At 45.2% G+C, this 26583-nt stretch overlaps 1 protein-coding gene across 1 annotated transcript in view; it reads right to left on the reverse strand.

Annotated features, from left to right (window-relative positions):
* FXR2 (FMR1 autosomal homolog 2) overlaps positions 1–26583 on the reverse strand; it is a 1381282-nt gene that overhangs the window by 49051 nt on the left and 1305648 nt on the right. Inside the window, exon 16 of the mRNA XM_044076212.1 lies at positions 12319–12425. Within this exon, the coding sequence (XP_043932147.1) occupies positions 12319–12425 (107 nt within the window). The remainder of the gene's footprint in view (positions 1–12318; positions 12426–26583) is intronic.

The following is a 26583-nucleotide window of genomic DNA, read 5'->3' on the forward strand; positions in this document are numbered from 1 at the left end:
GTATATTTTGGTTGAAAGGCCACGGCCATGGTGAAGATATGCTTTTCTCGCAGGGTGAAAATAGGGTGTTCCACATTTTGACTGTTTGTCACACATTGCAATGGTCTGGTGTTCCACATTGGCCTCTGAGCAGGTTGAGACTTACGACTCCTACACAGTAATTTTTAATATACAACAGAGAAAACACTGCAATAAAATACACAGCAGTATATATAAAAACACAAGAAAACAATATAACTAATACAAACAAAACTGCATTTCGCATACAGCAGAGTCTGTTCAAGTGAGTTTTTTAGTGAAGACTTGAAATTTTTTTCCCCATCAAATAAAAATCCTAGCAAAGAAAACACTAACTACTGCTCTATAAATACAGCATTAACACTTTTTTGGAACACTAGTTCCATTTGGATTAAATACAAGGTGTAACTGGAAAATGTTTCAACTCAGAAATGAATAGATTTTTTTTTGCTTGAATGTTGTTTTAGCTGCTTGGCCACTGACAGTAATAAGCTCAGTTGAGTTATTTTTATCCTCCCTGAAAGGCTTGCTGCTGAGGTGCCAGGTAAGAGCCACAGGTAGGGCAAGGTTTGAAGATACTGCCCCAGTTAGAAGGCACAACTGGCAATATCAATAGGGCAGAAGTGCAAAGTATTGCCGGCATTCATTCATTTAAACAAGCACAATCCATTTAAATACATCTTTTTCTGCATTAGTCCTGTGCAACTGTAGCAAGCAAGTATTTTAACTACTGTCACGGTTCAGCGTAGAACAGTAAGGAGAAGTTCCCCCCACTCAAACTTTGATTTCAGGGGGATTTTGTCAGGAGGGACTGCACAGGGATTATCTAGCTACTGCAATGACAGGTGAAAGAGTTTAGAAGTGCCAGATGCAGTATTTACTTACCTTAATTTATTAGCAGCTTGTCAGTCATCTGTTTGTGAAACATTAAATAATTTTCCAAAAATGTTACTGTAAGGTGATTCAGTAACTCTAAACCAGACAAGGTTGGTGAGAAATATGGAATGATGTTTGAAATTCACAGAGAGTCAACTGTTCAAAATCAAAGTGTTGAAGAACAGAAAACTAAAGACCTTTTCCTAAAGGAATTCACTGTTAAGAGTTTCAAAGTGTTTGCTAGCAGCAACTCCTTTGTTTTGGGAGAGATTTGTTTTCCTTTTTTTTTGTCTGTGTGACTGCGGATTTGGTACATACAAGGTTTAGAGGTGCTTGGGGGGCTTGCCTCCCCACTGGGGTGCTGGGGGCTAGCCCCTTTCAAAAAAATACAGTTTTGATTTTTCCCTTTTAGGTATTTCAGGCATTAGTGTTCAGGAATGTTTCCTCGCCATCTTCGCAGTTGAGATTTTACAGTGGATCTGTCAAAGACAGCAAAATAAGGGTGCAGCTTATTCTGTAAAAAAAGAAGTTATGTACTCACCATAACGTTTCATCTGAGTAGTTGAACTTCATTTGTCTTCAACCTGTGGGTTATGGATCTGTAGTGTATCCGACACGGCTCAGCTGCATACCCAGCATCTGATGCGAGATCCAAGCCTCTCCACTTACCCATAATGCCCCATCTCTTTCTTCCCTTCAGATCGAGTTTGCTGCTCAACATTTAACATACACCCGACCCAACAAGACCTTACCACTACTGGCGGCCTAAAAATCCTGAGCCAAAGCATAACAAGGGATGCTCCTAGGATGTCCATCTTCATTTACATGGCTAGGACAATAGTGACAAGGTCGGGGGGAATGGGGGGGGGGGTGGCTGAAGACAAATGAAGTTCAGCTACTCAGATGGAACGTTATGGTGAGTACATAAGTTCGTTATCTGAAGTAGTTGACATCATTTGGTCTTCAAACTGTGGGCAGAGTCCCCAGTTACTAACACCTGGGTGGCCCTCATGGAAGGATATTTCGAAGCACAGCAGAGCCAAAGGATGCCCTGCTCCTGGATACGATGTCCAGTTTGTAATGTGAAATGAAGGTATGAGATGAGGACCAAGTAGCTGCAGAACAAATATCATCCGGCAACATTCTGGACCAAAAGGCCACTGAAGTAGCCATAGATATGGTAGAATGCGCTTTTACCTGACCTGGAGGGGAAATTCCCTTGGCAAAATATGCTCGAATAATGCATTGGGAAATCCAACGAGCAATCACCACCTTAGAAATTGGTTTCCCTAAGAAGGGTTTTGAGTAATAAATGAACTGATCAGATTTACGAAAAACTTTTGTCCTCTGCAAGTAGAATCATAATTGGCTGTGCACATCCAGCAGATATAATTTATATTCACCCCTATTCCGAAAATTAGGAAAAAAGGAAGATTGATAGTCTGATTAATATTGGCTTGTGACGCTACTTTGGGAAGAAAGGATGGGTTAGTATGCAGAGAAACCCTATCCTTATGTAAAATCATATAAGGAACTTTGATGGACATTGCCTGAAGTTTCACACTCACCTGGCAAAAGTAATGGCGACCAAAAAGGCAGTCTTCCAAGACGGATACTGCAAATCTACCGAAGCTGCAGGTTCAAAAGGAGGGGAGACTAAAGCCTGAAGCACAAAAGTAAGGTCTCACGGAGGAGTAGGATCCTTCACTGGGGGGTCTCAGAAGAAAGGCACCTTTAAGGAAGGTGTTGCAAAGTTTAGAAGAGGTTATTGAAGTCATGTTTTCCCCCCACATGAAAACTGGAAACTGCAGCCAGTTGGACTTTGACCATGGAGGAACTAGCACCTTGCTGAAAAATCCCCACCAAAAACTCTAATACTGCAGACACAGGAGCAGTAAAGGGATCCAATGGAATGCCCACTGTGAAGCCCATACGGAAAACAGTTTCCACTTGCTACCGTATACCCTTCTGGTGGAGGATTTGTGAACCGCCACCAAAATGGTTTTAACAGATGATAAACCAGGAGTCCTAATAATCAGGGGAACTGGAGCAGCCAAGCAGTTTATTTCAGACTGTCCAGGTCTGGGTGAGAAATCCCCGAGGGATGAGAAATAAGATCTGGAACCAGATACAATGTCCATGGTGGAACTACTAGGTGAGACCAAAGGGAGGGGAAACCAGACTTGGCGATGAGTATCACAGTGTTTCCCACCCTGCAAGCTTTCTGAAGAAACTTCGACATGAGGGGCAGCGGGGGATAGGCATAAAGACCAGGAGGCCAAGCATGAATCAGTGCGTCTCTGGGAGGTGGGGGGTTCAGAGCAAAGAACTTGCTGCATTTCGCATTGGAAGGAGATGCGAATAGATCGCAGCAAGGATGACCCCACTTTAGAAAAATCTGCTCTGCCACTGAAGGATTCAGAGACCACTCATAAGGCATCAGGAAAGATCTGCTGAGCCAGTCCTCTAGAATGTTGGACCATCCTGGGATGTGCGTTGCTACCAGAAAACGGCTGGTGGAGATCGTCCATTCCCACACACTCATGGCTTTGCGACAAAGGGGGGAAGATCTGGTTCTTCCTTGTTTGTTGATGTACCAGACTACTGACATTTTGCCTGTCTGAATCGCAATCTTGCCTAGAGGAAGATGGGCAAGAAGGGTCTGCAACGCAAGAACCACCACCCTCATCTCCAGGACGTTGATATGCAAATTGGTCTCGGATTGGGACCATGTGCCTTGGACTGTCCTTCCTGAGCAATGGCCCTCCCACCCTAGCTGGGAGGCATCCGTGGTCACCGTGGTTTTGGGAAAGGACAGAAGAAACGGACGTCCTCTGACTAGGTCCGGGGAATGAATCCACCACCAACGAAAGTCCCTGTATACTTGGGAGATTCAGACCAGATGAGACAATGATAGAGCTAATAGAGACCATTGAACTGCAAGAGTTCACTGAAGAATCCGCATGTGAAGTCGCGCTAAGGGTTATAGGTTGATCGTGGCCACCACAGACCCCAACGCCTTCAGTACTGTTTCTGCTGTCAGAACCTAGGCTTGAAGGATATACAAAATGTGTAACTTCAGACTGTGTACCCTGTCTAAGGTGAGGAAAACTTTCATTTGGATAGTGCCCAACCGAGCCCCAATGAAGTCTAGTATCTGAACAGGGGCCAGTGATGACTTGTAGAGCTTGAAGTTGATGCCCAGTCTTTTTGCTAGTAAGAGGAAATAATCCCTGGCTCGGCAAAGTAGATGCTTTGAAGGGGCACTGAAGAGCCAATCGTCCAGGTAAGGGAAGACCTGAATACCCTGAAGCCTCAGATGAACCGCTACTACTGCCATCACCTTGGTGAACGCCCTGGGGGCTGTGGTGACACCAAAGGGTAAGGCTCTGAACTGATAATGATTGGCCCCCAACCAGAAGCAAAGAAACCTCCGAGAGCACCTGTCCATCTTGATATGATAGTACGCATCCTGTAGGTCGATCAAACACATCCAATCGTTCGCCTGCAGGTAGGGCAGGATGGACTAAGCGTGATCATCCAGAATTTCGCCTTGGCTATTTACAGGTTCAAGGTGGATAGATCCAGAATGGGTCTTAGGTCCCCCCATTTTCTTTGGCACTAAAAAGAACCTTGAATAAATGCCTGATCTGGATTGGCCTAGGGGGACTCGGACGACTCGTTTTCTTAGCAGCTTGTCTATCTCCAGAGCTGCTTCCTCCCTCTGCATGGGTGGAACATCTGGGAAGTGATTCAGTGGGAGAGGTGGTTCGATGAACGGGACAGAATAACTCCTGGATATAATTTGCAACACCCAACGGATCTGTTGTTACAGACTCTCATGCCGCTGGGTGTAGCAATAGGCGACCCCCGACTGCCTCCAGAGATGGGCAGGCTTCAGGGCTGCTGCTCGGGTCTGTCCAAGAATGGTTCTCAAGACCCAAAGTTTCTTGGACCCTCTCTGCCTCTAGGATGGCGTCTATCATAAACCCTCTGCCTCTGGGGAAAGATAAGTTCTGAGTGTCCTGAGAAAACACCCGAGACTTCCAGAACCACATCTTCATTGTCTCTCACTGATTCTTAGAAAAGGATCTTTGAGGGGCAGAAAAGTGGATCCCAGTGGCAGTGTCTTCCCGTCCTTCTCACTCTGAACCAAGGTCTCTTGAACTGACTTCCCAAACAGGGAAGAACCGTTGTATGGGGCATTTGCAAATGACACCTTAAAGGGTTCTGAGAACTGACAAAGCCGTAGCCAGGCATGGCGCCTCATAGCAATGCCAGAACTGGTCTCCCTAGCGGCTCCCTCCATGACATGGGAAAGAAGATGCATGTATGTATTAGCTACTGCCTTGAGAGTGCCCATCTGAGCAGAGAACATCATCTTGCCCTCCGCCGACATGGACTCCGGGGTCGACTCAACGATTTCCTTGACCAAGTCTTGGTGCAGCTGAATGACATGTGCCATATAGTTCAGCGCTCTTATGGAAAAAGTCAATGAAGTGTACACACACTTCCCTAAATGGTCCATCGTCCTTGACTCTCGGTCAAGAGGATGGACCGTAGAGCCTTCCTGCACGAGCTCTTTCTTCATAGCAGCTGCCACCACCATAGCATCCACCGGGGACCCCTTACTCCATTAAGTCCTGTTTGAAGGGGGGCTAAGGACCATCAGGGCACTTAGGGATAGGCTCCACAGTGTCTAGTTCCTTCCACGTCCACAATGTTATTAGGTCTACTAGAGGGTGTGCGGGAGGGGAAACCCAGGAAGTAGATGGGCCCGTGCCGAATGCCTCGAGGAACACTGAATCATCAGAGGTCGGTTTTTGGCCAGACCACACCCCTCTGGTGAAGGAGTTCCATGATGTCTCCAAAGGAGACATCCTCTAGGGGTGATCGGGGGGAACCTTCCCTTCCTCCAAATCAGTGTCTTCGGTGAGGGACTCCGGTGGGGAGTCCAGGTGCCTCCTTTTACATGTCCATTTGCGAGGAACCTCCTCAGTGGGACTCTCTGGGGAGGACTTATCAACATCCTGCCGCTCCCTCAGGGGAGCTTCCTGAGGCTAAACAGGCACAGGCTGTCCCTGAGAGGATAAGATGGTTGGGACCATACCCACTGCAGTGAGAGTCGGGACGGAGTCCGAGGATGAGATGGTCAAGGGCCTCGACTGCACCGAGAGAACCCTCTCCACCACATCAAGGGCTGAAGGAGAACGGACATCCTGAGGAGCCGTTCCCCTTTGACCCGACACGGGAGTCAGAGCAGAGACTCCAGGAGCGGAGAAGCCGAAGGGAATAAGCTCAGACACACACTGAGCCGACAGCAACCGCTTGGATCCAACTCAGGGACTATGGCTCCAAGAGCTCGGCTCCGACCTGGTTTGATCAGAAATGCTCAAGGCAATGGCCAGCGTCGAGATACAATGTATTCTCAGCGCCGACCCTGAGGGTCCTTGAATCCAGGGGCTCCAAAACCACAGATCGGAGAAGGAGTGATCGGTGTGAAAAAAGTCTGTGAGCTCCCCCCTTCAGAGGGAGAAGGGACAGGTAAGACAACCCCCATCTAAACTTGGGTGCGGATAAACCTCCCCATCATCTTATCCATCGCCGCTTCACTGAAGCTCCGGGTGGAGTGGAAGGACGAGGCCACAGCAAGCAGTCTGGAATGTTGGTGAGGGGAAGCCCTGACAGGGGACCAGATCTGGGGTTCCTCTGGCTCCAGGGAGAACCTAGAGGAATGCAGCTGGGGTGATCCAGGCCTAGTTTCTGCCCTAACTTTAGGTGGTGGGCTGGCTGGGGGACCACTTCCTCGGCCCGTCTTTCCTAAACTTCTCCTGTTCCTTGGACGTCTTGTTGGGGAGTTTTAGAGTCCCTGAAGCCGAGGAAGAGGAAGAAGCTGTAGCTGTTGCTCCTGATGAGGGGGGCATAAGGGCTACAGTCCCCGAGGAGGGAAGTAGTCCCTTCAGGATAAATTTATCCCTCCTGTCCTTAAGTGCTCTGGGAATAAACCCAGCACAGATAGGACAGGAGGTTTGCAGGTTAGCACCCCCCAGGCACACCACACAAAGAGTGTGGCCATCAGCTGGGGAGAGCTTTTGGCCACACTCTGTGCCCTTTCTGAAACCTGATTTAGGGTTTTCAGCCATACCCTAAACAGACCCTGACACACACACACTCACGCTAAGAAAAACAGTAAAGGGAAAGAAAGAAATTTTTTTGACCAATGACTACACGGTGAGGTAGAAAGGTAGAAAAGTGAGAAAAGTTAAGAAAGATAGCAAAAAACACCAAAAGTTTACTCACAAAACCCACAGACTTGGCCTAGAACAAGGACCACAATGTTTGCTTTTCCAGCAGCAAATGAGATCTGAAGGGAGGAAGGAGACAAGGCATTATGGGTAAGGGGAGGAGCTTGGAGCTGGGATCAGACACTGGATATGTGGCCATGTCAGATCCGATACATATCCATAACCCACAGGTTGAAGACCAAATTAAGTCAACTACTTCAGATCTTAAGATACTATTGATAGTGTTGGCACATTAAGATATGAATGTTTAAATTATATCCATTCCTTACGGAAAATTCTATTGTAACACACTAACAAAATGAATAAAAATTTTCTGAAATGAAGCTAGTTCAAAGGCCAAATGATCACTTTCAAGCAGCTTTAGATTCTGAATAGACAAGTATACTACCAGCTGTGATCAGGTCCATACAGATTACACTGGGAACAGAGTTCAAGGGCTATATACCACCTCTCATTAATGCTTACAGAAGAAATTTTTCTAGACCTGAATGCTTACTGATGGAAAGACATTCCTGTGAAAACAGGACATGTATGCCTGTATGAATCCATTTTTTTAAAACTCTAACCAGATGATCGAACGAACTGCCCTTGAAACAGTCGGATTCACTGTAAGTTGTGCAAGGTAGCTGTAAGTTAAGCAGACTCTAGAAAGGAAGACTAGCCCTCTTGAAATGGCTAATCTCACTAATAATGGAATATTTGAAAATGGTGCCAAGACTCCCCTAGACAACTCTAGGGTATAAGATTTTTTTTTAATTCCATAAGTTTGAGATTTAAATGCTGTGTCATGTGCACTTTATGAAAACTGAAAATATTAACATAGTAAGTCCAAAATGTACAACATAGCTGTGATATCACGTCTCAGACCACATGCCTATCTATAACAATGAATTCTAAGCATTGGACTACACAGGCAAATCTGAAAAAAAGGTCAAAAAAACAGATATGCTATATCCAGTTGTTAAAATATTAATTGGAATGATTTCAGTTGATAAAGAAAAACTTTATATGTTAGTACAATATAACTGAAAAGTAACAGATTAACAATGTGTCCCATGCAAAGAAAATACACCAAATTCATTTACATTGATGTCAGACTCCAAATGTAAAGCTTTACAGAGCCCGGGCCTTCTTACCTAGGAAAATCCTGGGTGCAATCTTTTTCCAGCCATTACCAGTGATTAATTCAAGAGACAATATCAGAAACACGCTGTCACCACCGTAAGAGTAGATATTGTCTCTTGGATTTATCATTGATTTATCTTGGAAAACCTTGGCTACGTGGAGGTTTTGTGTGCATATCCAGTGATTAAACATAATGGCCACTGCTGTATCTGTAAGTGAAGTAGCCACTTTTTCCTGATGAGATACGTTGGGGGAAATCACAAAATCTGAAAAACTGAGGTCAGTCAAATGAGGCACAAGTGTCCATAATGTCCAGACCACTGCAGCATCTACTGGATATTTTACACTTTTAAGTTCAACAGGTCCATAAGGTGGAAAAAATCCTCATTGCCACTGCCAGCACTTACTTTATCACCTACCAAGTTTATGTCGTTGTGAAGGGTTTGCATACTAGAACTGCAGCTATTTAAACTACACGAAAGACATGAGTAAGGGAACTCACCATCTTTTTGAGACCAATATGTGTAACCAAAATCATGTCATCTATTTGTATTTGCAGATTGTTCTCTCATTTAACCTCATCACTTTCAAACACTCTGAAGCCATAATCATCTGTAAAGCTATATAATTTAAGTATACCAGCACCTGGTGTAATGGAAGTAGGTGTGAAACGTAAATCATGGGCATGATCTGCAAATACTACCACAAGGGAATTTGTTGCTTTTATTCCTGAAGCAGAGCTCAGTAAATTGAAGGGGTTTAAAGGTATTTAGGCTTAAGACCTCACCAATATATTACATTATGGTAAATCCAAATACTCCAAATAAGAAGCTTTGCCATCTATTCTTAACTTAGTGTTGGCCCATAACTTAATCCACAATTGAATACAGTCGCCAATTGAAGATCAAGTTTTAGCTTCTTATGTCATCATCAAGTCTGCCCAAGTCCCACACTTTCCTCCTTCTCCTTACAGTCAAGCACTGTAAGTTGTATATACATTAGGTAAACTTCCAAATTTGTACAAAAAAGGTTTTCGGGTGGCTCTGGCTTGCATAAAATGCATCAGGTCCACTGCATACGCATAATGGCAGAGACCTGGAAAACCATGCACCCTCCCCACATTTCTGAGATGCCATCATCTTCTTTCTCAAGATCCTAAGATGTTTGTTATCATATATGAAATTCAGTAAGAGCTTCTGTAGTTTTTGGATGATAAGCTGTGTGTCCAGTTGCAGGATACATGTGGCCAGAAACATACACTATGGCAATATAAACATGTGCACTGTCAAGATTTTAACTAATGGGATAGTCTCTGCACTTTACAGTGCAGACCGTCTATTAAGGGAATGAAGTTACCCCCAGGGAGACTGCCATGTGAAAAAGATGTCTGAATACCCAGATAAGTGGTTGTGATACACCACTTAATCCTCTGTTCTCAGACTCAATGATGTAATAGAGACACTGAGTGTTCAGGGAATCCAGACAGTCATTTTCTGATTAGCTAGCAGACTGAAATATAACAAAAGTTCTGACCCTGAGCACCTCTGTAAGATGGTATCAAGGGTCCTTAAGAGTGAGGATGTCTTCTAAGTATGGCATGCCTCAGTGGGAGCAATTTGCTTTACACACACACACAGACACACACACACTATGCATATACGCAATCTCTCTCTAATAATATATATATATATATATATATATATATATATATATATATATATATATATATATATATATATATATATATACATACACACACACACACACAGATTATATATATATATATATATATATATATATATATATATATATATATATATATATATATGTACTGTGTGTGTGTTTAGGCTAAGCAGCTCCACAGCCAGTACGAGAGGTAAAGTAGATCCTTGGTGGGTGCCCGTAGAAAGTCTGAAGGGTCAAGAAATTGCACAGTCTCTGATAACTTCAGCCAATGGTTCCCAAAAGAGGAGCTTACACCATCATATGAAGTTGTCAGGAAATTTAAGTGAGGATAGAATTCACCATACAAATTTCCAAACTAAGGAATCAAAGGCATTTTTAAAGTCAATTAAAAAGTATAGCCATAAGCTGGTTACTGTACTGCTGGAACACCCTTTCCCTCCAGGAACAAAACCCTGCTGTGTGGGTCCAAATTAGTTCTGGAATATGATTCGCCAGTTACATGACCAAACCCTTTCTTTGAACTGGAAGCAGTGAAAAAGGTCAATAATTATCTGGTTCTATAGGGGGCTTTATCCTCAAAAAATGTAACCACATTTGCAAACCTAGCCTGGTCCCACAGTAAGTCTAGTTGAAGACATGTTTGAAAAGGTATGAAAGTGGGTGTTAACTCCTCTTCCAGAACTTTGCAGATCTGTACTGGTATCCTGTCTGGTGTTTGCGCTTCCCCCTTCCAATGGCTATTAAAGCTAGTTTCACTTCAGAGTGACAGGCGTTTTTTCCTTTACTGCAGATAGGCCAAGTAAACCTCCCAACAAAAAGCTTGTCATTTCTTTGTGTAGAATGTCAATCAAGATTAGTAAAGTTAGCCTAAAAAAGCCAACACTGGTGTTATTAACTGACTGAATAGGAAATGACTGACATATTTGCTCAACCCTTAAAGGATGGAACATCCCTGTGTTATGATCACTAAGGCATTGGGCAAGCTTGGGTGACAAACTGTTCTGTCCAGTAGTTCAGCAATCAGCCTCTCCCATTTCCAGTGCTTCTCAGCAAATATACAACTTAATTTCAGCTCTGGACCACTGAATTTCCCTTAAACTACTAGCACAGTTGTATGCATTTAAGGTTTGCTTGCTGTAGTAAAATTTCAATCCCACAGTCTGGATTGTCTCTGTACCTTTTGCACCCCTGGTAACATGCCTCAACTTTGAAACAATCACATGCTTTCTAGGTTGTGTTTGTTATTCCCGTTGGGAGTGCCAGGGTATCGGAAGAGATGTGAATTTTGGGAAACTACTCTGAGAAACCTTGGCTGGGTATATCACAATGCATGTATTCACACCTATGGGTAACTTACAGTACCTGATCCAGAGTGGATGAGGCTGTCCCAAAGAACCAAGTAAAACAAAATAAGCACTGATGTCACTATTCAAGAGAGATTCTGAAAGCACTTAGACTACAAGATGTACGCTAGCAGCTCATAGCCTTAACCCTCTGTGCAACACTACCAAGCAAATCTGGAATGCAAGGTTTTACTTGACATGCATAAGAATGAGATTAAAATATTGTACCTTTAAAACCACCTGGATGATTCTATGACAAAAAAGAAAAACTACATTCTCTGCGCTCATCTAGCACAGGTGGCATGCAGGGTTAATGTCTTGACTACAGCCAGAGTGACCAGAAGATGGTTGTATAGTGCCACAATATTTTAATGGTGGTATGGTGATGTAAATGCACAGCCTAGGGGAGTAGGAATTAGACTCACCCGACCACAACTAGGATGATGGACTTCAACACAGGTATGTAGAACTATGCACTGGAAAGAGGAAGGCACTGTGACTCTGTAATGATGTGGATTGCATGTTCCTGGTCCTCAATAAAGGCTGGGGTTAAACCATGACGCACACTTTCATTGTCAGGATGTCAAAAGGTCATAAACCACTCCTGCTCCCTCTTAGCAGTCTCATCAGACTCCTAAGACCCTCGCTGACAGTTACCACAGCCCATGAAGTTTCTATGGCAAAGGGGACAAAAGTAGGCTGCCATGTCTTTCTTCCAAATCACACACCTGTGGGCAATTTACAGTCCATAATGCATCTTATGGCATATCTTAGGAATGTGGGAGGAAAGCGTAATGGATCCCTAAATCACGGTCCCCTCTGGACAGCTGCTGGTGCTGTGATCCAAAATGAAAAGTCCAATTTAAGGAAACACAAATGGAATTTACTCAACTAGGAAAAGGCTTAATGGTCAGTAGGCAAGGGGGGTAAAATTTGCCTGCAAAGAAATTATCACTGGTGCTTACCACTTGCTCAGGTTCATTTGCCTCCTCTGACTTGTCCTGCTTTTCTTTCTGTGGGGCACGCTGGCGGCTCTGGGACTCAGCACGGGATATATAATCAGCCACTGTTACTGGAAAAAGAGAGCACTGTGTAAGAAAAAAAAAATCATTTCCTCCCTCAGTCAAAAATATTCTAAGTGCTACAACAAATTAATACGTCTAGGAATCACTAAACACAGTCAGTACAAAATTAAATACAATGTTAAAAGTTCTCCTCTGCAGCAAACTTCTTTCATACTGAAAAGTGCTCTTCCAATTGTGCACGTTATTGCCTTATCAATGTCTGGAGCTGTAAGGATTATTTAGATCTGTTTGCTACCTCTGTTAACATTCATTACATTACGTATCAAAAGGAAGATCCTGTTCATTTTAAATAATCGCTAGTCTCACGTGCTTAAGCTTCAGAAGTCCTTACATGAGCAGCTGAGACAGAAGGGTAGAGGGTATTCAAGACAAAGTCCTTAAAAAGGAGATGCTGAATTTATGCAACCTGACTTCTCAGGTAACCAGGCACTCCAGAAAAAGAGTCTGTGGTGCAGTAAATGCACCTTGCAGGGAAGCTGCCACAGGACCAGTAATTAGGAGACCAGCTTCATTAAGGAGTCATCCCCTTCCAGAGTATGTTAAAGAAAGTACAGTTGTGTACACTTACAATAAAATGTAGATGTTCGAATGTATTCACTGTTGCAGTCATCACATTTGGGTTATCTGATTGCAGTAGCCCTCAGTCGGCCTGATTATCAAAGTCTTGTGTCCTGTGTCGGTTGCTGTCTCATCTTCCATGACATCAGGTAGTCAGGGGTATAAAGCATGCAGCCGACGCCATTACATCAGTTTTTCTTGCCCCAGATGTCAGGTGCCCCCATAATGGGAAGCAATTATATATACAAGGTTACACCTCCAACAAAAAAAAACAAATACACCAAAAAGCTTTAAGCATAGTAAACAAGAATAGAGGTATAGCCAAGAGAAGTCAGGGGGGCTGGAGGGAGGGTAACTAGGACTGCAACAGTGAATACACTCAAACATCAACATTTATGGTAAGTGTACACAACTGTACTATGTTCTTTGTGTTTCACTGTTGCAGTCATCACATTTGGGTAGATTCCCAAAGCTAAGGATGGCAGGAGGAAATTAGATAGCATTAGGACTAGCTATAAGACCCTGCAAGACTACACTGGCAAAGTCAGCTCTGGATTTAGAGAAAATTGGCAAATGGTAATGCTTGGTGAAGGTAGGTACAGAACTCCAGGTAGCAGCTTCTAGGATGTCCCTGGTACGGACACCTCTGAGAAAGGCTGTAGAGGTAGATGCAGCCCTGGTTGAATGTGGTCTTATCCCCTGTGGGGTAGGTTTTCCATGGTGCTTATAGCAGAAATGAATGCAATGGCCTATCCATTTAGAAATGGTTTGCTTTGAAATGGCCTTCCCCTCTGCCGAAAATGCAACCAGCAGCTGTTCAGATTTCCTGAGAGGTTTAGTCCTGTCCAAGTAAAACCTAAGTTGTCTGTACACATCTAAGGAGTGCAGAATTCGTTCCCCTTTTTTCTGGGGATTAGAAATGAAGGTTGGCAAATGAATGGACTGATTAAGGGCCACACTGGATACCACCTTGGGCATGAAGGAGGGATTGGTCCTGAGGGACACCCTGTCAGCATGAAAGATGATGAAAGGCACCACTGCCATGAGGGCCTGTAATTCAGACACCCTTCTTGCTGAAGTGATTGCTGAAGTGCTGGCTAAAAGGAAGGCTGTTTTTCAAGAAAGGAATTTCAACTCTGCATTTGCAGCTGGCTCAAAAGGAGGTAGAGTGAGTTTTTCCAATACAAAGTTAAGGTCCTAGGATGGAGTAGGGGCTCTCCGGGGTGGTCTTAAGTTTTTGGCCCCTCTGAGGAACCGCTTTAGCAGTGGATGAGAGAAGAGGGGTGGTTCTGTGTTGTAACGAGCTGAAATGAGGCATGAATTTTGATGGATGAAAAGGAAAGTCCCTTGTGAAGCATCTCAGTTAAGTATTGAAGAATTTGAGGTAAATTGGGTGCTGCTGTGCCCATCCCTTGAGTTTGGTTCCAGGAACAGAATCTTTTCCATTTTTCAGCATAGGATTTTCTAGTACTAGACCTCCTTGCCTCCAGAATGACATCCAACACTTGCTTACTGAGGGATGGTAAGGGAGAGATCACGTAATTACCCAGGCTGCCAGGTTCAAAGTTTGAAGCTGTGGGTGCAAAATCTGGCCCTCCTGCTAGGACAGCAGGGCAGAGGTCTGAAGCAGGTGCCATGGTGCCAGCAGTGACACTGCGCAAAAGAGGGTACCAGTGTTGGCGTGGCCAGTCTGGTGCAATCAGTATCGTCCTTGGTTTGTCCTGTTTGATCTTTAGTAGTACCTTGGAGAGGAGAAGCAGACAGGGAAAGGCATAAATTGATAGGTTTTTCCAGCTGAAGGACAGGGCATCCACTTTCCAAGCTTGTTTGTGGGGAGTCCTTGTGCAGAATTTGTCCAACTGATAGTTCTGGGGGAGGCAGCAAACAGGTCTATCTCTGAGCTCCCCCATTTGTTTCTCAATATGTTGAATATCTTTGGTTCCAGTTTCCACTCGTGTGGGTCCATGAGATTTCTGCTTAGTTCGTCTGCCAGTATATTTAGCTTTCCTGGCAGGAATCGAGCCTGTAGGTTCACTTGGTAGCTCAAGGCTGTGTTCCATAGAGCCATGGCTAGTATGCAGAGAGGGTATGAGTGGGTTCCCCCTTGCTTATGTACCACATAACAGTGAAGTTGTCCGTTTTTACCATTAACTGTCCTGGAAGAATGTGGTCCTTGAAGGCTGTCAGAGCATTCTGTACAGCTAACAATTTCTTTTTGAATGATAGGCAGGTGCATTTGACTTGGGTTCCATTTGCCCTGAAAGCACCTCCCTGCCATGTGAGCCCCCCCCCCCCATGCATAGTCAGATGCGTCTGTTAGGGTTTGGGTGGTAGGGGGTAAAGTGAATGACAGTCCCTTGTTTTGGCGGCAGGCCTCTTCTCACCAAAGGAACTCTATCTGTAGACAAGGTATGATAGGAATCATTGCTTCTAGATCCTGAGAATGTTGACACCATACGCTTTTTAGATCCCATTGTAGTTTCCTCATATGCAGTCTTGCATATGGAATTAGGAGAATGGAGGAGGCCATGAACCCCAGGGCTTGCAGTATTTTCCTTGAAGATAGCTGGGTCTCTGTGGCCAGTAGTTTGAAGTAGGCTGTCAAATGAACTTGCCTCTCTGGCGTGAGGAAAGCCATCTGGGAAGTTGTGTTCAAGGTTGCTCCCAGGAATACAATTTGTTGGCAGGGTACAAGATGTGATTACTTTTCGTTTATGGTGTACCCCAGAGAAGTTAGCAATTTCTGTACAAATGCCAGATGATTCAATAGTATGTCCTGGCTTCCTGCCTGAATTAGACAATCGTCCAGGTATGGGTATATTTAAATATTTTTTTGCCTGCAAAATGCAATGACTGGAGCTAGGCACTTTGTGAATACCCTGGGTGCAGTAGATAAGCCAAAGGGCAGTGCAGAGAACTGATAGTGCATGTAGCCTGCTTTGAAGCGTAGGTATCTCTGCAAGATTCCCTTATTGGGATGTGCAGGTAGGCTTCCTTTAAATTCAGTGTTGCCAACCAGGCATCCTTGCCTAGCATAGGAAGCAGCTGGTGAAGAGTTAGCATCTTGAATTTTGGGATCACCAAAAATGTGTTTAGGATAGAGAGGTCCAGGATAGGACGCCAGGAGTCGTCTTTTCTGGGCACCAGGAAAAGTCTTGAGTAGAAACCTAGCCCCCTTTCCACTTCTGGGACAGGTTGAATAGCCCTGATACTTAGAGAGAGAACTTGCTTTTGAGCCTCTGCCCACTGATTTGGGGTAGATCTGGCCAACTGTTTGGGGTTGGGTAACGAGAGGAAGTGGAATCCGTATCCTTGGGAAACTATATTTAAAACCCATTTGTCCTGGGTAATGAGTACCCAATTTTTTGCCTGCAGGGCAATCTTTCCCCCTAAATGAACAGTCAGTTGTGCAAGGCTTGGAAGTTTTAAAGTTAAGTCACTGAGACAGTTTACCATAGGGGGAGTCTTACTACTCCCTGCTTTGGAAGTGGGAGCCTCCCACTGTATAGTCCTGTGAGTACCTTGGGACTGAAGCCTGGGTGTTCTGCTGGTTCTGGGTTTGGACTGAGAAGGCCTGAAAGAGGCAGGAAAGGACCAATTCTTAGACGGCAAATGCCTACTGAATCTGGGAGGCTGTACTTGCAGGAAATCTAACAGTTTACATAGATTTAGCTTTTTCCTCCATCTTTTTAAGTACTACTACTGCTTTGTTGCCAAACAGGAGGTCTTGGTTTAAGGGAGCATCCAGCAATTTAGCTTTAACATGATCTGGCAAAGATTGCTCTTTAAGCCAAGCATGCCTTCTAAGTACAGACCCGGTGACAGCAGCCCTGCAAGATGTCTCTAATGAATCAAAACCACATTGCAAAGTATGTTTCCAACTTGTTCAGCAGAATGCATTAAATTCTGTATAATTCTTTATTTTCAGCACAGTCAGGAATCAACATCATTTTCTGTGTAAGCAATCCAATAATATGCTGCTGATACTTTAACATATGAAACTGGCAGTTTAAGGCCCTAATGGCCAAGGTTGCAGAAGTGTATACCTTCTTACCCCATCTATCCAGCATCCTGGAATCTCTATCAGAGGGGCAGGATTTTTGGCAGTAGTAGCCTTAATGCCCTTTGGTCCCTGTGAAATGGTCTCAGGATCCGCAGTAGGATTTTTAAAGAGGAACTTGTGAGAGTCGGGAAAGTACAGTTGTGTACCTACCATAAATGTAGATGTTCGAGTGTATTCACTGTTGCAGTCATTACACTTGGGTTATCCTGCTGGCAGGCGACTCGCAGTCGGCCCGAGTTCCAAAGTCTTGGTCCGGCGTCGGTTGCTGTCGCCTCTTCCCCGACATCAGTGCGCCAGGGGTATAAAAGATGCAACCAAAGCCATTTTCTTCAGTTTTTCTTGCCCCAGATGTCAGGTGTCCCCAGATAGGAAGGCTGGAAAGATAAAATTATGACAAAAAAACAAGCATATGGTACTATAAACATTTCCTTCATCTACAAGCAAATACACCACATAGGTTGTACAGAAATGAGAATCACAGAAAAGTCCCAGCAATGAAAAGGGGGATGGTGGGTGAGTAACCTGGACTGCAACAGTGAATACACTCTAACATCTACATTTATGGTAGGTACACAACTGTACTATGGTTCATCGTGTTTCACTGTTGCAGTCATTACACTTGGGTAGAATCCCAAAGCTGAGGTTGGGCGGCTGGGTCTAAATTGGATTTGGAGAGGCTACCAGGCCCTGCAGAACTGCAGTGGCAAAGCCTGCCCTGGTTTTAGAGTAGAGAGGTAAGTGGTAGTGCTTGGTGAAAGTGTGCACTGAGCTCCAGGTTGCAGCTTCTAAAATGCCTTTGGTTGGTACTCCTCTGAGAAAAGCTGCTGAAGTGGCTGCTGCTCTGGTAGAATGTGGCCTAATGCCCTTAGGCACTGATTTGCCATGTTGTGCATAACAGAAGCGGATACAGTGTCCTATCCATTTGGAAATTGCCTGCTTTGTAATAGGCTTTCCTTGTGATCCTGCAGCATAGGCTACAAACAGTTGCTCAGTTTTTCTGAAAGCTTTTGTTTTGTTCAAGTAGAATCGTAGCTGCCTGTGTATATCCAAAGTGTGCAGAAGTCTCTCCCCTTTATTCTGGGGATTTGGGTAGAAAGTTGGTAAATGAATGGTTTGGTTCAAGGCCACATTGGAGACTACTTTTGGCATGAATGTTGGGTTTGTCCTAAGAGAAACCCTGTCCTGATGAAAAATGATGAAAGGTTCCACAGCCATTAATGCCTGTAACTCTGAGACTCTTCTTGCTGACGTTGTTGCTAGGAGCAGAGCAGTTTTTCATAAGAATTATTAGATCAGCTATGCTGGCTGATTCAAAAGGAGGCATTGTGAGTTTTTCTAAAACAAAACTGAGATCCCAAGCTGGTACTGGTGCTCTTCTTGGGGGTCTTATATTTTTTGCCCCTCTGACGTACTGTCGTAGAAGAGGATGTGAAAAAATAGGAGGTTCCGTATTGTAATGAGCTGAAATAGCAGAGGCATGCATTTTAATTGATGAGAAAGATAGGCCTTTGTCCAGCATCTCACTTAGGTATTGTAAAATCTGAGGAATATTTGGGACAAGTGGTTCGAGCCCTTGTGCCTGGTTCCAAGCACTGAATCTCTTCCATTTTTCTGTGTAAGATTTCCTAGTGCTGGGCCTCCTGGCTTCTAAAATGACATCCATAACAGCTTTAGAGAGAGGTGCAGCCTGAGTGGCTACATTATCTGCCATGCTGCTAGATTTAAGGTTCTGAGTTGACTGTGCAGAATCTGATTGTCTTGTTGAGTCAGAAGATGAGGAATTTGAGGTAGAAGCCAAGCTGGGCCTTGAGACAAGCTCTTTAGGATTGGGTACAAGTGCTGGCGTGGCCAGTCTGGGGCAATCAAGATCATTTTTGGCCTTTCTTGTCTGACTTTTAGGAGTGCCTTGGTAATAAGAGGCATCGGAGGGAAGGCATAGACTGTCAGGCCTTTTCAGCTGAATGATACAGCATCCACTTTCCATGCTTGAGAGTGATAAATTCTTGTGCAGAATTTCTGTATTTGGTAACTGTGAGGGGAGGCAACTAGATCTATGTTCGGGCGTCCCCATTTCCTCGTTATCATGCTGAACACTTGTGGATTTAGTTTCCATTCGTGAGGATCCATGAGATTTCTGCTTAGTTAGTCTGCCAGTGTATTTTTTGTTCCTGGCAGGAATTGTGCCTGCAGATGTACTTGATAGGTCAGTGCCGTGTTCCACAAAGTCATGGCTTGTCTGCATAGGGGGTAGGAATGTGTGCCCCACTTGCTTGTTTATCTACCACATAACTGTGGTATTGCCCGTCTTTATTAAAAGTTGTCCTGGATGCAGAAGGCCCTTGAAGGCTGTCAGGGCATTCTGTACAGCTAGCATCTCTTTTTGATTGATGTGAGGATGCATTTGTTCCTTGGGCCACTTGCCCTGAATACATTTTCCTGCTATACGTGCCCCCCAGGCATAATCCGATTCATCCGTTGTTATTGTCTGCCTGGCTGTGGGTAAGGTGAAAGGCTGTCCCTTGTTGTGGTGACAGGCCTGGGACCACCATCGAAACTCCTGTTGTAGGCAGGGAATTAAGGTTATGATTGTATCCAGGCTGTGACAATGCTGAGTCCAAACACTTTTTAGATACCATTGTAGTTTCCTCATATGCAGTTTTGCATATGGAATTAGTAGAATGCAGGATGCCATGAAGCCCAGGGCCTGCAGAATCTTTCTTGCAGGGAGCTGGGTTTTTGTTGCCATCATTTGAAAGTAATGAGTCAGTTGCCTTTGTTTGTCTGGCGTGAGATAAGCCATCTGGGTAGTTGTATTTAAGCTTGCACCCAGGAATATTACCTCTTGAGAGGGCACTAGTTTTGATTTCTTTTCGTTTACTGTGTACCCTAGGCAAATTAGTAATCTTTTTACAAACGCCAGATGCTTTAGAAGAATGTCCTTGCTCTCTGCTTGAATAAGGCATTCCAAGCAGGGATATATCTGAATTCCTTTTTGTCTGCAAAATGCAATTACTGGTGCCAGGCATTTTGTGAAGACCCTGGGCGCAGTAGATAAGCCAAAGGGCAGTGCAGAGAATTGGTAATGCATTGAGCCTGCTATGAATCTGAGGTATCTTCTGCAAGATTATCTGACTGGGACATGCAGGTATGCCTCCTTGAGGTCCAAAGTAACTAGCCAAGCCTTCTCGCCCAGCATGGGCAGAAGTTGCTGTAGTGTTAACATTTTGAATCTTGGAACATCCAGGAAAGTATTTAGGATTGACAGGTCCAGTACTGGTCTCTAGGCTTTGTCCTTTCTGGGTACTAAGAAAAGTCTTGAGCAAAATCCTTGTCCCTGTTCTTGCTGAGGAACTCTTTGAATAGCTCCCACGTCCATAAGAGCAGCAATCTGTTTTTGTGCCTCTGCCCATTGGTTTTGTGGCAGGTTTGGCATACCTTTTGTTTTTGGAAGCGTGTGAAAGTAGAACCTGTAACCCCTGAGAAACAATACTCAGTAACCATTTGTCCTGGGTGATTGTGTGCCAATTTTTTGAGAAAAGTGCTAGCTTTCTCCCTAGGGGTGCTGCCAAAAGGTAAGTGCTTGGCATCTGTAGTGGGAAGTCATTGAGACTGTTTCCTATAAGGCTGTGATTTGTCTTCTCCTCCTTTGGGGGCTGAAGCACCCCATTGTTTAGGTCTGTAGGAGCCTTGGGGCTGAGATCTGCCTCTTGGGTGTCTGTATCTTCCTCTTTGTGGTCTGTCTGACACTGGAAAGGACCAAATTTTTGAAGGACAGTTTCTGCTAAATCTAGGTGGTTGAACCTGTAAGAAATCCTTCACTGTCTGCAGTGATTTTGCTTTATCCTCCATTTTCTTTAACACCTTTTCTGCCTTAACACCAAACAAAGTATCATGCTGTAGTGGAGCATCCAATAATTTTACTTTAACATGATCAGGTAAACTTTGTTCTTTCAACCAAGCATGCCTTCGAATAACAGAGCCTGTAACTGCGGCTCTACAAGAAGCCTCTAATGAATTAAAACCACATTGCAGAGTATGCTTTTCCACTTGTTCAACTGCATGCAATAAATCCTGTATTTCCTTACTGTCAGGACTTTCTGAATTAGAAACCATTTTCTGTTTTCACAATGACATGAGGTACTGTTTATAATTAAGCATGTGAAACTGGCAATTTAAAGCCCTTACAGCTAAAGTAGCAGAAGTGTAAACATTTTTCCTCCATCTGTCCAGAGCTCTGGAATTCCTGTCCGAGGGGACAGGATTTTTAGCAGTGGAAGCCTTAACCCCTTTAGGACCCTGGGAAATTGTTTCAGGGTCTGCAGCGGGGTTTTTGTAAATAAATATATGAGAGTCAGGGACCCTGTAGTACCTGTCTGGCTTGACTGATGCAGGGGGTAAAGAATCAGGAGACAGACTGGATTCAGAGAAAACATCAACAATATCAAGCACAGGGGGGATAGCCAGGGGCCTTGTGCTGAGGCAATAACAGGAAGTCTCTGAGCCTTTTCTTGGATTCTGAGTAATCCTGGCTCTCCCAATGGAAATGCTCCCTCATGGTGTGCAGGGTTTCCCCAAAAGAATAATCCTCAGGTGGAGAGGCTGAAGGTATATCAGAGTCCTCATAGGGAGGGAGAGAATATCCCTGATCAGAAGAGGAATCAGAGGAAATAGATACCTGGTCAGAGGAATCATAGTCAGTGTCTTGCCTAGGCCTTTTGTCAGGAGGGGGATGGGAACCCCTGATTAAAGTAATTAGGTCTTCGGCCATTTTAAGCATCTGTTTCTTTGGCATGGATGACTGTTCTGGAGAATACTGTACTTGTTTCCTTGTCTTTAATGGAGTCTTTGACTTTGTCTTGGCAGCTGTTGTGGGCTTAATTGTAAGCTGTGAAGGTCTGAAAACACCCTCAGAAGTTGATGCCTGCTCAGCGGCTCCGGACCCATCTGAGGGAATAGTTTCCATAGGCCCAATACCTTGAGTTTCCACAGGCCTCGGTGTCTCCATGTGGCTGTTGGTTACGGCCTGTGGCTCTGAGGTAGCGGGTGTCAGGGGCAGCGAAAGCACCTCACTGAGAACCGGCGACTGGCCTAGAAGAGGCTTTGTCTTCGGTTTTGGACCTCGGATGCCTGTCCTTTTCTTTGTCTTTGAGGTTTTTATAAATTCTGGTCATCGGTTGTTCCGATGGCATTATGTAATCAAACCTTCGGCCAAAATAATGTAAAGCAAAATCAAACAGACGTTTAATAGTGCGTTTATTGAATCTAGCACAAAACCGACAACTGGTAACTTCGTGGTCAAGGCCTAGGCAAGGAATACAGTAAGAGTGGAAGTCCTTATGAGGTATTTGCTTCCCACAAGAAAGACAATTATTAACTTTTACTGACATCGGTCTGGAGCAAGAAAAAGTTTCCCCAACGGGGTACTTAGCTTTATTGAAGACTTCGGATCTGAAACTCAATTTTTAAAATGTCAGGAGTCGGCCGACCGGCACTTGAGAACTGCTTTTGCTACGGGCACCGCGCGGCAAGAAAGACTGAAGAAAATGGCGTCAGTTGCACCTTTTATACCCCTGGCGCACTGACGTCAGGGAAGAGGCGACAGCAACTGATGCCAGACCAAGACTTTGGAGCTCAGGCCGACTGCGGGTCGCCTGCCAGCAGGATAAAAAGAGGTTATGTACTCACCATAACGTTCCATATGAGTAGGTAACTTCATTTGTCTGCAACCTGTGGGTATTGGATCCGATTCGGATCCGAGCTGGCAGCTTTCCAAGCTAACAGATCTGAGCCCCAAGTTCCTCCCCCCTACCCATAATGCCCTGCCATCTCCCTCTAACCCTCAGATCGAGTTTTCCAGAAAAAAAGGCAATAGGAAATTCTATAACCTAGAAAGGGTTACAATACGTTCCCGTGATGTCAACTGAATGAAGACATATCCTGATCCTTTGATAACGAACTAACGGTCCGGGGGATGGAGGGCGGGTCGGTTGCAGACAAATTAAGTTACCTACTCAGATCGAACATTATGGTGAGTACATAACTTCTTTATCTGAAGTAGTTAACTTCATTTGCTCAGCAACCTGTGGGACAGAGTCCCCAGCTATCAGCAACTTGGGAGGCCCTTATGGAAGGATATTCCGGAGCACTGCGGAGCTAAACGATGCATGTCCTCTGGATATTAAATCCAATTTAAAGTGTGTAATAAAGGTATGAGAGGAAGCCCAAATAGCTGCTGAGCAAATGTCATCCAAAGAAACCCTTGACCAGAAAGCAGCAGAAGTGGCTATAGATCGGGTGAAATGGGCTCGCACTCTCAGGGGCTCAGGACGACCAGAACTTTTGTATGCTAGGAGAATGCACTGGGAAATCCATCTAGCTAAGGTTACTTTAGTGACTGGCTTCCCCAAACAGGATTCTGCAAAGGAAACAAAAAGTTGATCAGATTTTCGAAGATCTGCTGTTCTGTTTAAGTAAAAACGTAACTGTCTGTGAACATCCAGACAATGAAGTCTGTATTCTCCTTTGTTTTAATTTGGAAAGAAGACAGGTAGATTGATGGACTGGTTGATGTTGGCTTCTGAAGCCACTTTGGTCAGATAAGAGGGATTAGTCCTGAGGGAGACCCTGTCTTCATGAAAGATGATGTATGGAGGTTTACTGCAAAGAGCATGAAGCTCCGATATCCTTCTAGCAGAAGTAATGGCAATCAGGAAGGCCGTCTTCCAGGATACATGTTTTAAGTCGACTGAAGCCGCGGGTTCAAAAGGAGGCCCAGTCAGAGCTTGAAGAACTAGGGTAAGATCCCATGGAGGCACTGCATCTTTAATAGGGGGTCTTAACAAAAAGGTTCCTTTCATGAATGTTTTGCATATCTTGGAGGACGCTAGAGGCCCTGAACTGTTTCCAACGTGGTAGTGGGAAATAGCTGCCAACTGAACTTTAATAGTAGAAGTACTAGCTCCTTGATCAAAGGTATGCGAAAGAAAGTCTAGAACTGCTGGGATAGGAACCGTGAAGGGGTCTACGGTCCTGTGCTCCGCCCAGACAGAGAAACGTTTCCATTTACTCTTTTAGATTTTCCTGGTAGACGGTTTATGGGCGGCCACCAGGATGGCCTTAACCGAAGAAGATATACCGGGAGTCCTAGCCATTAAGGGAACTGGATCAACCAAGCTGAGAGTTTGAGGTAGTCCAGGTCGGGGGTCTTCAATCCTAAACGATGAGAGATCAGATCCGGATTGGGATCTAAAATCCAGGGAGGATGTACTAGATGAGACCGCAGGTAAGGGAACCAGGTTTGACGAGGCCAGAATGGGGCTATGAGGATAACTCTGCTCCCCAACTGACGAGCTTTCTGCAAGAATTTTGTCATCAATGGAAGAGGAGGATAAGCATACAGAAGACCGGATGGCCAAGCATGAACTAGAGCGTCTCTGGGGGCTTCCCCTGGTGGGGGAATCAGAGCGAAGAACTCGCTGCACTTTGTGTTCGAAGGCGAGGCGAAGAGATCGCAGCAAGGTTGACCCCATTGGCGGAAGATTTGTTTCACTACTGCTGGGTTCAGAGACCACTCGTAAGGTGAGAGGATCGTTCGACTCAACCTGTCCGTCAAGATGTTTGACCGACCCGGGATGTGCGTTGCTATGAGAAAGCGGTTGGTGGATATCACCCATTCCTATACTCTCATTGCCTCCCTGCAAAGTGGATAGGATCTGGTCCCCCCCGTTTGTTTATGTACCAGACTACCGACGTTGTCTGTTTGAAGTGCAATAGTTCCTGAAGGGAGAAGGGAATGGAGAGCCTGCAACGCTAGAAGCACTGCCCTCATCTCCAGGACATTGATATGCAGTGAGGTCTCTGTGAAAGTCCATGTGCCTTGGACGGATCTGCCCATGCAATGCCCCCCCCCCCACCCGAGGACAGATGCGCACGTGGTCACCGTGACTTGGGGAGGGGGTATAACAAAGGGGAAGCCTTCTCGAAGATCTCTGGAGCGGAGCCACCAAAGAAGCGACTCCCTGCAAATCCTGCTGAGGGGAATAGGTGTAGACAGGGGGTGAAAAAGAATGGACCATTGAACTTGTAATGTCAATTGAAGGATTTTCATCTTCAGGCGAGTGAAGGTCGAGAGATTGATGGCCACTGCCCTCAGGACTAGTTCCGCTGGGGGAGCTGACGACTGTAAGAGGTCTAGAATGTGAAGGCTTAGACTGCGAAGTCTGTCCGCTGTCAGAAAGACTCTGGATTGAGTAGTGTCTATCCTGGCCCCTATGAATTCCAAAATTTGAGTAGGTTGAAGGGAGGATTTCTGGTGGTTTATCGTGATCCCTAGGTGGCGGGCTAGGTGTAAGAAGTAATCCCTGCCTGAGCAGAGTTGATGCCTGGTGGGGGCGGTTAGGAGCCAGTCGTCCAGGTACGGAAAGACCTGTATTCCCTGAAGCCTCAGTTGGCCCCTACAACTGCCATGACCTTGGTGAACACCCTGGGGGCTGTGGTGAGACCGACGGTTAGGACCCTGAACTGATAATGGCTGGCTCCCAGCCGTAAGTGGAGGAACCTTCTGGATGGTCTGTCCATCAGAATGTGGTAGTACGCATCCTTGAGGTCTATCGAGCACATCCCGTCGTTCTCCTGCAAAAGTGGGAGAATGGATTGAATAGTGACCATCCGGAATTTTTCTTTGGCTACTGACAGGTTCAGTGTTGACAGGTCGAGAATGGGTCGCAAGTCCCTCGTCTTTTTTGGCACCAAAAAGAACCTGGAGTAAAATCCTGATCCAGATTGTTTGGGGGGGGACGCGCTGGATAGCTCATTTTCTTAGCAGCCCTCGAATTTCTGATGCTGCTGCCTCCCTCTGATCGGGTGGAACATCGGGGAGTCTTGTTGATCGGGGAGGGTGAGATAGGAAAGGAAATGAATAGCCTCTGGATATGATTCGGAGCACCCAGCAATCTGTTGTAATGGACTCCCATTTCTCTAGGTATTCTGAGAAGCGCCCCCCGACTGCCTCCAGAGAGGAGAAGTCGGGCAACCGCTCAGGGCTGTTGCGTGGGTCGATCCGAAAAAGGTTCTCTCGACCCAAAATTCTTTGGACCCCCTCTGCCCCTGGGTCGGCGTCTACCCTGTCCTCCTCTGCCTCTGAAGGACGAGGGATCTGGAGCGAAATGGGATTGTTGAGCTTTCCGGAACATCATCTTCTGTCCTCTTTGGTTCCTGGAGTAGGACCTTTGAGGAGCCGAGAAGCGGATCCCGACGGCAGACAACGTCTTCCCGTCTTTCTCGCTCTGGAGGAGCGTATCGCGGAAGGTTTTGCTGAAGAGCGTAGAACCTTCAAAAGGGGCGCTCGTGAAGGACGCCTTGAAAGGTTCCGCAAAATTGCAGAGATGGAGCCAGGCCTGTCTACGTAAGACGACACCCGTTCCACTAGCTCAGGCCGCTCCCTCCGTAGCATGGGAGAGAAGCCGCATAGATGTGTTGGTGATTGACTTGAGAGTGGCCATTCGAGCAGAGAAGATCCGCTTGTC

This window comes from Protopterus annectens, chromosome 7.part0 (genome assembly GCF_019279795.1).
Source record: "Protopterus annectens isolate FY-2018-M chromosome 7.part0, PAN1.0, whole genome shotgun sequence".
Lineage (NCBI taxonomy): Eukaryota > Metazoa > Chordata > Ceratodontiformes > Protopteridae > Protopterus > Protopterus annectens.